Source organism: Chrysochloris asiatica, unplaced genomic scaffold (assembly GCF_000296735.1).
Source record: "Chrysochloris asiatica unplaced genomic scaffold, ChrAsi1.0 scaffold00090, whole genome shotgun sequence".
Lineage (NCBI taxonomy): Eukaryota > Metazoa > Chordata > Mammalia > Afrosoricida > Chrysochloridae > Chrysochloris > Chrysochloris asiatica.
In genome coordinates this window covers 5,293,527-5,308,800 of record NW_006408608.1, presented here as the reverse complement: position 1 = coordinate 5,308,800, position 15,274 = coordinate 5,293,527, and the positions used below count along the sequence as shown (strand labels likewise).

General features: G+C 46.4%; 2 protein-coding genes across 2 annotated transcripts in view; one reads left to right on the top strand and one right to left on the bottom strand.

Annotated features, from left to right (window-relative positions):
* The window catches only part of DNAJC16 (DnaJ (Hsp40) homolog, subfamily C, member 16), a 51,804-nt gene extending 49,915 nt beyond the window's left edge, over nucleotides 1-1,889 (top strand). The window contains exons 14-15 of the mRNA XM_006866363.1: nucleotides 616-786; nucleotides 1,314-1,889. Coding sequence (XP_006866425.1) covers nucleotides 616-786; nucleotides 1,314-1,716 — 574 coding nt within the window. The 3' untranslated portion in view covers nucleotides 1,717-1,889. The remainder of the gene's footprint in view (nucleotides 1-615; nucleotides 787-1,313) is intronic.
* Nucleotides 1,890-5,449: 3,560 nt separating this feature from the next.
* Nucleotides 5,450-14,960, bottom strand: AGMAT (agmatine ureohydrolase (agmatinase)). Its single transcript, XM_006866418.1, has 7 exons — nucleotides 14,653-14,960; nucleotides 12,906-13,108; nucleotides 10,246-10,294; nucleotides 8,410-8,605; nucleotides 7,632-7,811; nucleotides 6,265-6,349; nucleotides 5,450-5,604 (listed from the first exon to the last, which is right to left on the bottom strand). The coding sequence occupies exons 1-7, from the start codon at nucleotides 14,958-14,960 to the stop codon at nucleotides 5,531-5,533; spliced, it is 1,095 nt and encodes a 364-aa protein (XP_006866480.1). The 3' UTR covers nucleotides 5,450-5,530.
* Nucleotides 14,961-15,274: the final 314 nt, after the last annotated feature.

Genomic DNA, 15,274 nt, shown 5'->3' with positions numbered 1-15,274 from the left:
GGGATGGATAGCTAGATGGACGGGTGGGTGGATAGGTAGGTGAATGGGTGGATGGATGGATAGATGGGTAGATGGACAGGTAAGTGGCTGGGTGGGTGGGTGGGTGGATAGCTAGATGGACAGGTAGGTGGCTGGGTGGGTGAATGAGGAGATAGGGAAGTACAGGGATCAATAGATACAGGACCTACTTTATCTTCTACTCTGTCACTCCTGTTTCTCAATCTCAGATTGAATGATGAAGGCAGGCAGCACAGAAGCATGTCCAGGAAGTGGTAGCTGAGCCAGTAGCAGGCAGTGGTGTGTCACCATAAATCTGGAGATGAATATGGTCAATAGCACACACACCAGTAGCAGGTCATGATGGGCTGTCTGGGACAAAGAAAGCAGGCTGGCAATAGCTGCCGTCTTCTTCAGCCCTAAAGCATCAACTGAAAAGCAACACCCGGAAATCTGTTGTTTGGCCAGGGTCATCCCCGTCCCACCAGTGTGTTAGGCTCAAGAATGTTAAATAACATGCCCAGCCTGGGTCGAACATAACATTTTGTTTCCACTTTTTAACAAGTACTGGCATTCCTCTGGTCTAATAGCATCTAACTCCTCAATACTTCTCCACAGCAAGATTCCTAAAAAAGGCTTTGTGGAGGTGACGGAACTCACAGATGTAACGTACACCAGTAACTTGGTACGCCTGAGGCCAGGCCATATGAACGTGGTCCTCATCCTGTCAAATTCCACCAAGACTAGCCTACTACAGAAATTTGCCTTGGAGGTCTACACGTTCACTGGGTAAGCACCGTGTGAGCATGTGTGTGTGTGTGTGTGAGAGAGAGAGAGAGAGAGAGAGAGAGAGAGAGAGACTACATGAAGGTTTAGGTAAACAGGCCACTGGAGAGAAATTATGTCCTCTTTAGCTGCAAGCTTTACCATTCAGCAAGATGTTGGCTGTGACCTTCCCCACTCAAAAATGTAAGCCTTCATGGGGTGACCTTGCTTTCCCCTTTATTTCATGTTCTGTTGGATGAGAACAGAAGAGATTGAACTCAGTCTTCTTCCCTGAGCCCTTCCAGAAAACTGAGTGTTCTTTAGCTCCTGTGTGTTTTCCAGGAGACACACACCAAGAATGATGTAGGTGGCACTCTGCAAGGGCCAAGAGGATGGCTGAGTAGATGTTGACACTGTTGTCGAACCCCTCTGGCTGGCTCCGAAACCCTTCATTTGCTCTGTCTGAGGCAAAGCCTTTTCTGTTATTTGAAGTCTAACTCGGACCCATGTGTCAGGAAACACCCTCAAATCTGCATTTTGTTCTTTTCCAGGAGCAGCTGCCTGCACTTCTCCTTCCTGAGTCTAGATAAACACAGAGAGTGGCTAGAATACTTGTTAGAATTTGCTCAAGATGCAGCCCCCATCCCAAACCAGTATGACAAGCATTTCATGGATCGTGACTACACAGGCTACGTACTGGCTCTGAATGGCCACAAGAAATATTTCTGCCTCTTCAAGCCCCAGAAACCAGTGGAAGAGGAGGACGCAGCCATGGGGTCATGTGGTGATCTTGACTCTTCCCTCCACCTGGGTGAATCACGAGGGAAATCTTCCTGCGGCCTTGGGTCCAGGCCCATCAAAGGAAAACTGAGCAAGTTGTCCTTATGGATGGAACGCCTATTGGAAGGCTCCTTACAGAGGTTTTATATCCCATCTTGGCCTGAATTAGACTGACAGGATTTCAAAAAGAGAATTGAACTCTTGACTTTTTAACATGCCCCTGCGAACAGGTATTTTCAGGACTCTATCCCCTCAGAGTATAGACTTTAGATTACTCTTCTAGAACAATGGCTAGAGGAATCTTTCCTTTATTTTGTTCTAACCTAGTAGTGGAAAAACACCACTAGGTTGAGTTCCTGGATTAGAACACATCCTTCTTTTTCTTCCCCTCTTATTTGAATGCCGCACTATTTAAAATCGATTGCCCATCCCGCTTCCTTTGTTGCCCAGCAACATGCTCACAAGGCAATCCCTAGCCCTGTCTCTTCTGATGGAGAACACTGGGCTGGGCCTGCAGTGGGGTCTGGGCGGGACCTCCGGAGCCCGCTATGGAAGTTGGGTTGCTTCCTGCACTCCGTCCCTCTGTGCTTTCTGCACGCTTCAGCTCTGGCACCACCCAAGCAGCTCTTTAGGCCCTGAGTCTGGAGAGGGCCCCAGTCCCAAGCAATCTTATACTTAATGGTTTCTCCAGTAGTAAGTGGCTAACGGTATATTTGGGGGGCATCTCCCTACAACAGCTTGTCAGCCGCCATTTAAAAACGATAAGGCTGTGTGGGGGTTCTGCTTGTGAGTTTGGTTTTCTTCTCAATAAAAGATCAGGGTGGGCTGGGCAGTGACTGACAGGCTGCAGCTCTGGGATCCCTTTGTGAGAGTCCCTCCTCCAGCGCCAAGCAAGCCAGGGGAAGGAAGGGTCTGCGCAGCAAGAAGTACTGTACTGACTTGGAGCCATTTACAGGAATGTTTCCCGATGCCTTTCTGCCGCTGTCAGCTTTAGGATGTGGCTATTAGGAGCCATAACTTGTAACTTTTTCTCTGAGTGTAGAGGTCAGCTGCTATGAGCCAGTAGATGCTAAACTGAAGACATGATCCCCACCTGCCAGTGAGTCCAGCTCGTGGGGCACCTCCTTTCACTCCAGCCATGTCTCTTTAGTAAAATATACACATGTCTTTGTATCAAGGAACTTAACATGTATCAACATTTGTATTTTGGACACTGTTCTCCCCAAAGTGCTGTGTCTTCAGGTCCTCTTTGCAGTGAGAGAGCCAAGACTTGTTCTAGACTCTTGTTTTTCAAAAGGCTTATTTTTCAGCTTCTGGCCTCCATTTTCAGCTCTCATCTTCACTGTTTTCATTCCTAATTGATAACTGCTTTGCTAGGGTCAGGGTCAGGCTGATGGGCAGTGCCCAGCTTGCTGAACTCCAGTGCATAATGGACCCCAGGCTGGGACAGACCCGCCAGCCAGAGGGGTAGTTTGGTGTTTGGTGGGTTTTGTGTTGTGTTTTTCAGGGCAAAATCACCAGTGGAGTTTGAACAGCTGCAAAGAGAGTGGTCTGTATGAATGTCAAAGCAAATTGCCTTTTGTAAAGTGAAGGGTGAGAATCAATGATGGGACATTTACTACGTTAGTATTTATTTATTTAATCACAATTGCTTTAAACGAAACCAGTTGGATCCTGAATAATTTAAATAATTGGTCTACAGTGGTAAGTAACAAGTTATTCCCACCCAGGAATAATTCCTATAATACTCTTGGAGTCTATAGCTTTATTTGACAGATAAAGAAATTACTGTCAGGCTTCCTGCTTCCACATGGTCCTCTAAAGTGGACGATGACTGAATGCCAGGGCACGTGGCCCAGCTGGAAATGGCCCAGAGATTCGTTCTCTGCGTCTTTTACGGTAGATTGCTTCTATCAGTAGTGACTTCATTCAATGGTAGGTTGTCATTGTTAATTTCTGGTACTAATGGAATTCTCAATCTTAATTTCTGAAAACCAAAAACTGCCTAGATTTGTCCTTTATTATTATTATTATTATTAAAATGAAAAGCACCTTCAGACAGCTGCACCTTCCATTTGTACCAGCAAAAGAAAGATGATGGGATTGAAAACATTGCTAGAAAAATGTTTTGGTCCCCAAATTCTTGTACAGACCCATTTGAAGACTGGGAAGTGTGCCTCCCAGGTGGTACATGTGTCATTCTTTTGGGAGTCTCAAAGATGTTTTATTTCCAGTTCAACTATCTATACCCTTAACCATCTTCCTGAATGTTGTTTTAGTCAGTTTACTTTTGTGTCAAATGTATGAACCACAGTCATGATCAGCCAATAACACTATCATTTCTGTTTCTAATGAATGTGCTCAGATATGACCCAATTTCAGTTTATGTTCACTTCTGGTCTTCTACTATCTTGAAGTTGTCAACATTGATTTTTTTAAAAAATTTTTTTTAAGAGGTGTGTTTTTCTGGTTGATACAGCTTGTACACTCTACGTCATGTCCAGCAGACAGGGAAGAAAATGGCAGCTGGCCAGAACAAGTCTATGTACAATATATTCCCATTTCAAAACTATCATCCAGTTGTTGGGGTGTTGGTTGCACAGTGTGTCTACCACACAGTTCGTCAGCTCTAGCGAAGCAACCTTTCAGCAAGCAGGATTGACGGCCCCGGCTCCATCCAGGACCAGGTCTCCTTACCATCATTCATTGACCTTGATAACTCCGTTGTAGTTTTCAAATAAATAGGTTGGTCTTTTTCCTCATTCCCAGGCAGGGCACACACCCCTATTTATATGCCATCATCCAGTTAATTTGCAACTGCCATCAGTTCATAAATGTTTCCTTGATAGAAAAAGAAACAGGATCTGAATATGTTTTCAGTCATTTGCTTTGTTTGGGAAGAAGGCTCAGAAGCAAACCAGGCTTTTTTTTTTTAATAAAATTATTTAAAAGCTGATGCAAAACATCTTCACAGATGGAAATGTTGCCCAAATCTGAGTACCTGATATGATCCCCTGAAAAAACATGCTCTGTGGCAGCTGCTCAATATGTCTGTTCGGGTTGTCACGGAGGATGGTGGTTCTTGGGAGACAGATGTAAAAGAAGGTGAATATTTTGCACTTTTGATACTCTTAGGAACAAATAATTTATTTGGCAAGTTGCGTCTTTTTTATGTTTTTTGTTTTGTGTTTTGTATTGTGAACAGGCGCTGAAGCTGATGTTATTTTGTTTTTAAGACTGGAAACAGAAATAAACTATTTTGACGTGTGACATCAGGGGCTAGCGCTCACATGCCACGACACGGATTTAATCTCGGGCACCGTGTAGACCAGGTTGGGTCTGCATGTATCAGCGCATGCAGAAGGTCAGCAGTCCTCACCTGGAGACACCAGGGATGGCTGTGCTAGAGGACACGTGGACTGAGGAACACAAGCAAAACTAAGGCTTGCGGAGAGTGGGGCAGAGGAAGCTTCACTAAGGGCTCTTTGAGGGTCAGCTGATGTTAGCCTTAAAAAACATTTCATACATTGTCCTGGGTTTAAGCAAGAAGCTGCTTTATTAACTTTTTATTGAATGGTCCTAAAAACAAGGTGCAGCCCTAAGCTCCTGAGCAGTAGGAAGATCCTACAGACCCAAAGTGTTTGTATAGTGTTATTTCGTGGCCTTTTTCATTTCATATCTCCAGTTTAGACAGTGTTGAACTCCATTTTCCATCCCTCCCCACCCCACTCCCCCCCCACACACTTTCTTTCGCCAAAGGCAAAAAAATCCAACTGCTACCTGTTAGAAGTTACTTCAAACTACTGTGAAATTGTAGCTGTTGGGACGGGAGCTCTGCCACGTGCCCTGATGTGACTGACAGACACCCAGGACATGGTTAGCAGGTTAGCATTACTGGCAGACACCATAGTACCCAGACTGCTTGCTCATGAATTCTGGAGAACCTGCCAGTGACGCCATCGGTCATTTCCCCTTGAGGCACGCAAGCTCAGACAACTTGGACTTTTGGGAGAACACATAGCATTTCAAACAGCAGGTTAGCTGCCAGCAGTGACGTGTTTCCTACGAAGAAGTAAAACCCAGCATGAACACCGCACGCTTCTGGAGCAGTGGCTAGCTTTCCTTCCTGCTGTCGTCTAGAGTCCTGCCGTCTGTCCTCTTGTCTGGGCTTCCCACCCACCCTGTGGATGCACTTTCCTTGGGACCCTACCTCCATCCAGCATGCACATTAAATTCACCAGCTTCTCTGTGTAGGCTGAGAACAAGTTTTCGCCCAAAGGAAAACCTTCAGCCATGATATGTAGTGTATTTTGTACTTTTCTGAGGTTAATGGACCAAATTCCATAAGCTTTCCTAAATTAAAGTCATAGGGATGGCTTGTGCCTGAAGATCTTTCCTAATCTCGCAGACCCCCCACTTGCTTTGAGAATACTGTTTTCGGTGACATTAACAGGAGGATGGAATTGTGCCACTCAGCCACAAAATAGCGAGCTGGTTTATTTCTCTTCAACTGGCTGGTAGGAACAGTAACAATGCGTAGCTACCTCCCAGAGTTTTTGTTAGGGTGAATTAGTTCATGTTTGTAAGTGTAGAGTAATAGGTTTATTTCCTTTGCTATGAGACATACTCAGCAGGTATAATGGGACCCATCATTTTCAGCTTACTAACTAGATAGATATAATTTAAACAAGCAGCTGCCTACAGAGCAGTTTTTTCACTTACCGGAAGGATCATACAGCGGTGAAACTTCCACAAGGTCACAGCCCACCACATTCAGGCCCTGGCAGCCCCGGATGATCTCCAGAGCCTGTTTAAGATCAAGTGAGAGCTATTCACAATGGTAAATTTACAATGAAAAAGCATCTAGCACAAGCTCCACAGTGGACGGCACCCAATACATGCCCACTCCTGGATGTGAGACTGTTGTTCTCAAGAAGCATTTAATGACTGTAGAGGGACTGGTGGGCCTTGCAGGACCACTAGCAACCAACACACAGTTCTTGCCTCAGTGTGGAAACAAGCAAACCAGTCATTGCAGTGTTGTGTGTTCAGGTTTCCAGAGACGCCAACACAGAACAACCTGAACTCAGCCTGGAGAGGTGGGGTTGGCTTCCCCAAGGTGGAAGCGTGAAGCTCGTGGAATTGACAAGGCCGATGTGTAGCGGAAGGGCATTCCTGGCAGAGGAAACGACATGCAAAGGCACCAAAATGGGAGACATGTGGCTGGAAAACAAGGTAATCAGGGAAATGGTAGAAGAGGGGTGCCTCATCTGGAAAGGTTTCCGTTCTGCAGGAATTGAGAATGCTTTTGGATGGCAGGACCTTTGTTTTAGTCACCCACCTCCCTGTCCTTGGAACCTAGAGTGGTGCCTGACATATAAACAGGAGGTCCTCAAAGATTTAAGTGAATGAAGATTGCATGAACCTAACCAATGATCTGATGTCTTGTAAAAATGTAGTTAAGTACCATCAAGCCAGCTCTAACTCAACAGTGACCCTGTATAGAGTTTTCAGAGGAGCAGCTGGTGGGTTTGAACCTCCAACCTTGTAGTTAGCAGTCCAGTGCTTATCCTACAGAGCCACACCAGGACTCCAGTAGGCAGTTATCTTGTGCACACTTTTGAAATTTAACCCTAATTTCTAAAAAGGTAAGTTTCGTGTGTTTAAGGGGACACTCACACCTTGGAAGCCCTATACAGGGTCACTATGAGTCGGAACAGACTTACCAGCATTGTCCCCATAAGCTGACTACAGAGGCCAGATGATTAAGTAAAGGATTATTATATGCCAGATAAGAGATGCATGCCCTTGGTCACTCCTTAGTATTCAAGCCCACAGTCAGAGCTGGAACAATAAAGGCTGTTGGTGTTAGGTGCTGTTGAGTCCATGCCAACTCATAGCAACTCTGAATAAGGTTTCCAAGGAGTGGCTGGTGGGTTTGAACTGCTGTCTTTGTGGTTCGCAGTCCAGTCCTTATCCTACAATGCCACACCAGGACTCCAAGAATGGCCTACCTGCTGATTTTTAAAACCCTGTCTTAATTTTAGGTCTCACCCCAGTCCCAGGAATTCTCAGCAGTGGATCCTTACCTGACTAGGGGTGAGCCCAGCGATCTCTGGTGTCCCTGTCCCGGGGGCATAGGCAGGATCCAAAGCATCAATATCAAAGCTGATATAAAGGGGTTTGCCTCCCATCTGCTGCCTCACCTCCCCCATCAGAGGAACCAGTGACTTCATCCAGCAGTCTTCTGCAAGGACTACCCGGAAACCCTGAAGAAGTAGGAAGTGAGGGATTGGATGGTTGACACTTCATGGCAGTACTTCTGAGCATTCTCTGGGTGCCAACCCCCATGCTAAGCTCTTAATGTGCATATCACAATTGGCCTCCATCCCCCATGTGGCAGGAACTACTGCCCCCAATGTACAGATGAGGAGCCTGGGTGCACACGGGAAAGTAAAGAACCAAGAGTAAGTCAAAGCTGACCTATGGAGATGGGGTCAGAGAGGAGCTCTGCTTAAGCAATAGTAAATTCAGCTCACTGTCAGCCTCAGGAAAAGGGTCTTGTCCCATGTGTTTCCATGAAAGCCCAAGTTCCTGGGGGTATGAGAATGAGAACTAAGGTGACAACTCATCTGGCCTCAGACCTCAAACTTTTTTCCAAGAGAAGCCAGCAACGTCTGAGTGGCTACTTGGTTTCTACTTGTCTCCTGACCCCAGCATTGAGAGGCATCCTGTGCCTGATAAACATCCTCACCTTGCTCTGCTCCACATGATCTTCTTAGTGCAATCCCACCCTTTCGGCCTCACCCTCTCAACTTGGCTAGTGAGGTCGCTGGTGAATCTAGCTGCCTTGCCAGAGGTACTCACCTGACTGCGGCTGTATCTACAGGGGTCCATGGTAGTGGAAGAACCCCGGATGCCGATCTGCACCACCCGCTTACAGTCCAGGAGACCCTCGTCCACGCATCGGCGGAAGGGTGTCCCATGATACAACTTCTCTCCCAGGGCCTTGTCCGCTATGTCCATGTGTGCGTCCACATGCAGCAATCCCACAGGGCCATGCCTGAGGACACAGGACAATCAGAGGCCAGACCCCAAAAATCTGATGAGAATTCCTAGCCACAGAGGGGAGAGCTGGCATCAATACCTGCCTTGAAACTGGTTTCTGTCTTCAAAATCAAATCACTTAGCATCTCAGAGGAAAGATCGACTCCAGAAAGTCAGGCAAAAACAGACATGCACCTTAGCAGTCACTCCCGCCCCATCAGCCAGCATCTGCTTCACTTGGAGAAGGCAGGGCAGACCAAGTGGGAGCGCACGGTGCCTCAGATGAGCTTGGCTGAAGGCTGAACTGATCAGAAAGAGCCAGTCTTTCTCCAACTGTGGCACCCAGAAGAAACGTAAACCCAGCTGTCTCAGCATCATTTCACCCCAAATAAATGTACCATGCAAAATCACAGCTTTGAAAAAAGACCTATACTCACCACCACCAACTAGAAAGACACCCAAATGCCTTTTCTCGTGCTCAGATTCTGAAGTTACTACCACTCCTACCCTGTTACCTCTTTCTAAATTAGCTAAAGTCACCTGTCTGTCATATAGTAGTGGCTTGTGTAGTGTGACAATGTTGGAAACAATGCCACCAGTATGTCAAAAATCATGGTGGATGGACTGCAGTAGAGCATCCAGACCAAGATGGATTAAGAAGAAAGATGGATTAAGATCTGCTTCTGAAAATGAGCCCATGTTTACCTTATGGTACAGAATATCCAATCTAGTGCTAGAGGATGAGCCTCAGAGGTTGGAAACCAAAACCAAGCCAAACCCACTGCCACTGGGTCAATTCCAACTCATAGTAACCCTATAGAGTAGAGTAGAACCGCTCCTTGGGATTCGCAAGAGAAGATTGTAAATCTTTATGAGAGCAGATAGCCTCATTTTTCTCCCAAAGAGCAGCTAGTGGGTTAGAACCTTGTGGTTAAGAACCCAACACTTAGCCCACAGTTCTGCACTTAGAATATACAACAATGGGCTCTAACATAGCGACAGTCATGCAGATGGTGCCGTGCTGGGCAGATTCCTTCTGTTAGATACAATCTCAACCAGAAGCCACAGTGGTAACTAGCAACAACAAAAGAAGTCAATCTCTGGTGGACGTCCACTACACAGAAATCAATCTTTCCATCATCTGTGAAGGGCACCATTTCAGGAGAAAGCAGGAGTCTCCACAACCAGCTCTACCTTTGTGTCTCAGGATTAGTATTTGCCCATTTGAGATGTTGTGGGCTAATGTGTCAGACTGCAAAGTCAGTTTGAACTACAAGATCAGCAGTTCAAGCTTACCAGCTGCCTCGGAAACCCTATACAGGGTCGCTATGGGTCAGAACCAACTTGACGGCATTTAACAACAACAACAATAGAAGCAAAACAGAAGCGAAAGTGAACTGGTGTTGTATATTTCACTCGAAGCTCATCTTCCAAAAACAAGCCAGTTGAAAACACTAAGCATGCATTCCAGAACAGATCCAGGGCCAGGGAGGGGCCAAAGTGTTAATAATCAATTGTCTTGACTTCCGGGAATTTTCTGTCGACCGCAATAACCAGAGCCAGTGAAGGTCACTTGATGTCATCTAGGAGCAAACAACACACTCCCTAGCTCCTGGATGTTGAAACCTCTCTTGGGCCATGCCACTTGGGACTTACTTTTGAGCCATCGCTTGCATTATGGGATATGTGATTGTGTGATCTCCACCTGCAAAGAGAAAAAAAAACAAAACACAAAAACTGCTGGAATGTAGATAAGATTATAGAGAACCATGGGTGACAGAGAACAAACTTAAATTCACCCAATTCTGCCGCCTTTCCAATTGGACTGACTTACCATGGAGCTGATTCCATCTGTGGCAGAGAAGAACTGTGCTCCACAGAGATCTTACAAAAGCAGATCCCCAAACCTTCCTCCCGAGGCAACTGAGTGCCTTCAAACCACCAACCTTTCAGTTAGTGGTCCAGCACTTAACCATTTGTACCACCCAGCAGAACTATGACCATAGATAACACAAGATCTTTTTCAATGGTAGGATGTTTCAGATTTCACTGTCTTTTTAAAAGAGGAAATTAGACAAGTCCATGTTTATAGTTTATAAATGCCTAAACTTAACTTTGTCCAATAGAACTTTCTGCAATGACAGTGTTCTATATTTGCGCTAGCAAATATAGTGGCCAGAAGAACGAACCAGTCTGTTCTGGAAGAAGTACAGCCTGAAGGCTCCTTAAAAGGGAAGATGGTCAGACTTCATCTCATATACTTTGGACATGTCATCAAGAGGGACCAGTCCCTGGAGAAGAACATAATTCTTGGTAAAGTAGAAGGTCATCAATACAGAGGAAGACCCTCGATAAGATGGATTTACACAGCAATGGGCTCAAACAGAGCAAGGGTTATGAGGACAGTGCAAGGACTGGGTCATGTACACAGCGTCACCATGAGTCACAACTGACTGGTCAGCACTTAACAGCAACAACAGCCTCCTGTGGCAATTGAAAGACGGCTAGCATGACTAAGAAACTAAATTTTGAATTTAATTTTAGTTCATTTTCATTTGAATGGACACCTGTGGCTAGTGGCTACCTTACTGGACAGAACAAGCCTAGAAAACTAACGTTGTTAAGTGCCATCAAATCAATTTCGAGCCATAGTGACCCTGAAGGAGCGGCTGGTGGGTTTGAACTGCCAAACTTTGCTTAGCAGTCCAGTGTTTATCATACAGTAATGTTGTTGTTACGTGCCATCTATGGTACCAACTCATAGCCATGCTATGCACAACAGAATAAAATACAGCCCAGTCCTGAACCATCCTCACAACTACTGAAATGCTTGAGCCCACCGCTGCTGCCACTGTGCCAATCCATATCATTGGAGGTCTTCCTCTTTTTTCGCTGTCCCTCCACTTTACCAAGCATGATGTCCTTCTCCAGAGACTGGTCCCTCTTGATAAAATGTCCAAAGTATGAGAGATGAAGTCTTCCCACCCTAGCTTCCAAGGAACACTCTGGTTATACTTCTTCCAGCATAGATTTGTTTGTTCTTTTGGCAGTCCATGGTACTTTTAATATTCTCCTCCAACACCATAACTCAAATGCATCAATTCCTTTACAGTCTTCCTTATTCATTGTCCAACTTTCACATGCATATGAGGCTGACATTTCTTGAAGTTTAACATGTGCCAGGTACAATGCTAGGCACTTCATACAGACTTTCATTATATGTCCCTCACATAATACAATGAGGTAGGAGTATTATCATTCCCATTTTACAGATGAGAAAGCAGTACAGTAAGTAACACAGTAAGAAGCGGAGCTGAGATTTCAAACCATGCTGATTGCAGAAACCACACTCCTTATCTGCTATGCTGCATAGGCAAGTTTGTTGTTGTGTGCCATGGAGTCGGTTCCAATTCATAGCGACCCTGTACAGGGTTTCCGAGACTGTAAATCTTTACGGGAACAGAAAGCCTCATCTTTCTCCCACGGAACAGCTGGTAGTTTCGAACTGCTGACCCTGAGGTTAGCAGCCCGATTCATAACCACTACACTACCAGAGCTGCTAGGCTCTCTAATTTGTCAGAAATCAATTTGAATACTTAGGCAAAGCCCATGGCGTTTGAATTCTTTGTGAACCAGAAACGCTACAGTGAGAGTGGGAGCTGGATGGGAGAGGAGGAAGGAAAGCTGTACTCTAGATAAATGTGGACCATCTAGATATACCCTGTGACCAGGTGAAAAGACCCCTTTCTGGTTAGTTCTCCCCTCCGAGAAAATCATTAGAGACAGACAGAAAGTGGCAACTGAGCCCCTACTATCAGCCTTCTTCAGGCCCCGTATCTTAGTCACCAGCGCTGTGAAGTAAATGAATTAAGTGGCTGCAAGATTTAAGGTACACCAAGAAGCTCAGTAATCAAGATGAAGATTTTTAATATAATTGTTTTTTAAAAATCAAGATCAATCCCTCCCCGCCAAAAAAAAATCATGTTGAACAAAATATTAAAATGTTAAGCAAAGAATCTGTAACAGTGCCACTCTGAGCCATCTTGGAGTCTGAGACAAAGGGGAAAAATATCAACAATACTTCACTGATCTTGAGGATTGAGTTTGGGGGCACCTCTTAAATTTTGCACCTAGTTTAGCCCTGCCAATTCAAAAATTTAAATATCCTCTCTTCAGGGGTTAAAATAAATGAGGGGAATTTGCCTCTTTCTTCCTGTCGCCATATCCACAGGGGCTTGCCCTGGAGAAGCAGTCATACTCAAGCCCAGAAGAAATAAACCCCAGCGAAGGAACTGGCCTTGGCAGACCACCATTACCCAACGTCAGAGGAACACAGCCAGCTGCTACAATTTTCTCGTAGGCCTCTCGAATGAGCCGGCAGCTGTCCTGAAGGTTGTAAAGGTTGACATTCACATCGCCCATGTCCGCAACCATGAGGGACTGGAAGGGGAGGGCCCCTGTGCTGGGATTGACTAACCTCAGCATCACGGATTCCTCCCTGATCCGACGGGGGCCGAATCTGAAAGAGGAAGAATCATCCACAGAGATGGAGGTTCTGCCGACACCAGGACTTGTTGGCCTCACATTGTTGGCATTGGGCTGAAGGACTCTTGCCTATAGGTGCTGGCATTGTAAGAGGTTTAGCAGCATCCCTGGCCACCACCCATTGGACGCCAGGGGTACCAACCACTCACCCAGTTGTAACAACCAAAAACTAGCAAACCTGTTACCCTGGAGTCAATTCTGACTCAGCAAACCCCTGTATTACCAGGTCTGTCTTCTACAGTGCTGTTGGGCAGGTTTGAACCTTCAACTTTAGTTAGTTAAGTGCCATCGAGTCAGTTCCGATGCATGGCGACTCTGTATAGGGTTTCTGAGAAGCAGCTGGTGGGTTTGAACTGTCAACCTTGCAGTTAGCAATCAAGTGCTTATTCTACAGCACTTGCTAAATATCCCCTGGGGGACACAATCACCTCCGGTTGAAAACTTATGGTCTAGCCTACATACTGAAGAGATTAAAGGAGCAGGCTTCGGAGGCCACCACTTTACCAAATGACGTTACACAATTTCCTAATCTCTCTGAGCCTCAGTTTCCTAATCTATAAAATAATACTACTTATTCTACCCTGCTGTTATAAAGTGCTTTCTACTTGTTGATAAGTGCCGTCAAGTCGGTTTCGACTCATAGTGACCCTGTATAGGGTTTCCGAGGAGCAGCTGGTAAATTTGAACCACCAACCTTGTGGTCCAGTGCTTTATCCCACAGCGTTACACCAGGCCTCCTTCCACTTAGTACACAGTAGACATTTAATAAATGGAGACTTTTATCATTCAGACCCTATAGTCAGAGTCCTGGTATGGCGCTGTGGGATACTGTGAACTGCAAGGCCAGTTTGAACTGCAAGATCTGTGATTCAAGCTTACCCACCGCTCCTCTGAAACCCTATACAGGGTCGCTATGAGTCAGAACAGACTCCACAGCACTTAACAACAACGACAACAATAGTCAGATATAATGTTACTGAGCTGACTCAGAAACAGCTGATGTTAAATATTTAGGAAGATGGACCTCAGTTCCTTTGTGTTGATATTAGGTTGTTGCTGTTGTTCAAACGCCTTTGCAGTCCAGCACATTAACTCACAGCACCACACCAGGACTCCTGATCTTAGGAAAGCTGCCTTAATTTGAACATTTCTTTAGTCAGGTGACACCCAGAGGTTTTGGGAAAGGGCAGCCATCTATTTCTGTTCTCACCAGTATCATCTGCCACTGTTCACTGAGTACCCACAGCCGCCATCCCAGCAAGGCCCCAGGATGGGGGCATGGAGAGGAATGAGTCACAGAACCCTGTTTACCAATGGATGACACAGAAAGGAGTTGAGCTCCGGCTGATTTATTAAGCAGGGCCGAGGAAAATCACTGTATTCCAAACAAAAAGGGCCGTTTTGTATTTGGACACCAGCTTCCAACCGGACCCAGGTGAAGAGAAGCACCAGTTATTGTACGCCCCCGCGCGTCCTACAGCTGTATGACTATCCCTCCACGGGTCCTACCGGTCTTACCTCGCCCCAGGCCGGTTGGAGGTCCCGATGTCCAGAGGCACCCCGACGAAGGCAGCATCCAGCCCCTCGGGGGAGGCCTGCACCGGCAGGCGCATCATGGAGCAGATGCCCACGGACCGGGCCACGAACTCAGAGCTTGGGGGCCGGTTAAGGGGGGCATCGGAGGCCTGGCGGCTGGGGCTGCGCCCAGGGACGCAGAGCCCCGCGGTAGGCCGCTTTCCGAGCCCAGGGCGACTGGAGCGTACCCCCAGTGCGCCCAGGACGCAACGCAGGCCCTGGCTACAGCCCGATGCTTGCAGCCGCTGCATACCGATGGTCCCTGAAATCCGCAAGGGAGGGTGAATGCCGGGCCACCCAGGTTCAAAGAGCAAAAGCACCAGGATCAAGGGCGGGAAGGGATCCAGGGCCCACAGCTCTCTCCCCAACACCCTTCTCTGGACTTCAGCCTCTGGCTCCTTTGACAAACAGAGCCTGGTGGGCTGGGGAGGGGGCAGTACAGGAGGCCTCTGCTCAGGCGTGTCTGCCGGCTTTCCTGCACACCCACAACTACGCCTTTGGCAACCTCTTCTTTCCTCCAGGGTAATCTTTTTTTTTTTTTTTTAACCCAAAATATTTGAAGAGT

What these genes read in the sequence shown, in the direction of transcription:
- AGMAT (XM_006866418.1), bottom strand. Translation starts at nt 14,960, where the DNA reads ATGCAGCGGCTGCAAGCATCGGGCTGTAGCCAGGGCCTGCGTTGCGTC. An exon ending in CTGTGTTCCTCTGACGTTGG is followed by an intron (nt 10,295 to 12,905) that starts GTAATGGTGGTC and finishes TTCTCTTTGCAG; the next exon opens with GTGGAGATCACACAATCACA. An exon ending in CTGGGCTCACCCCTAGTCAG is followed by an intron (nt 6,350 to 7,631) that starts GTAAGGATCCAC and finishes GATCTTAAACAG; the next exon opens with GCTCTGGAGATCATCCGGGG.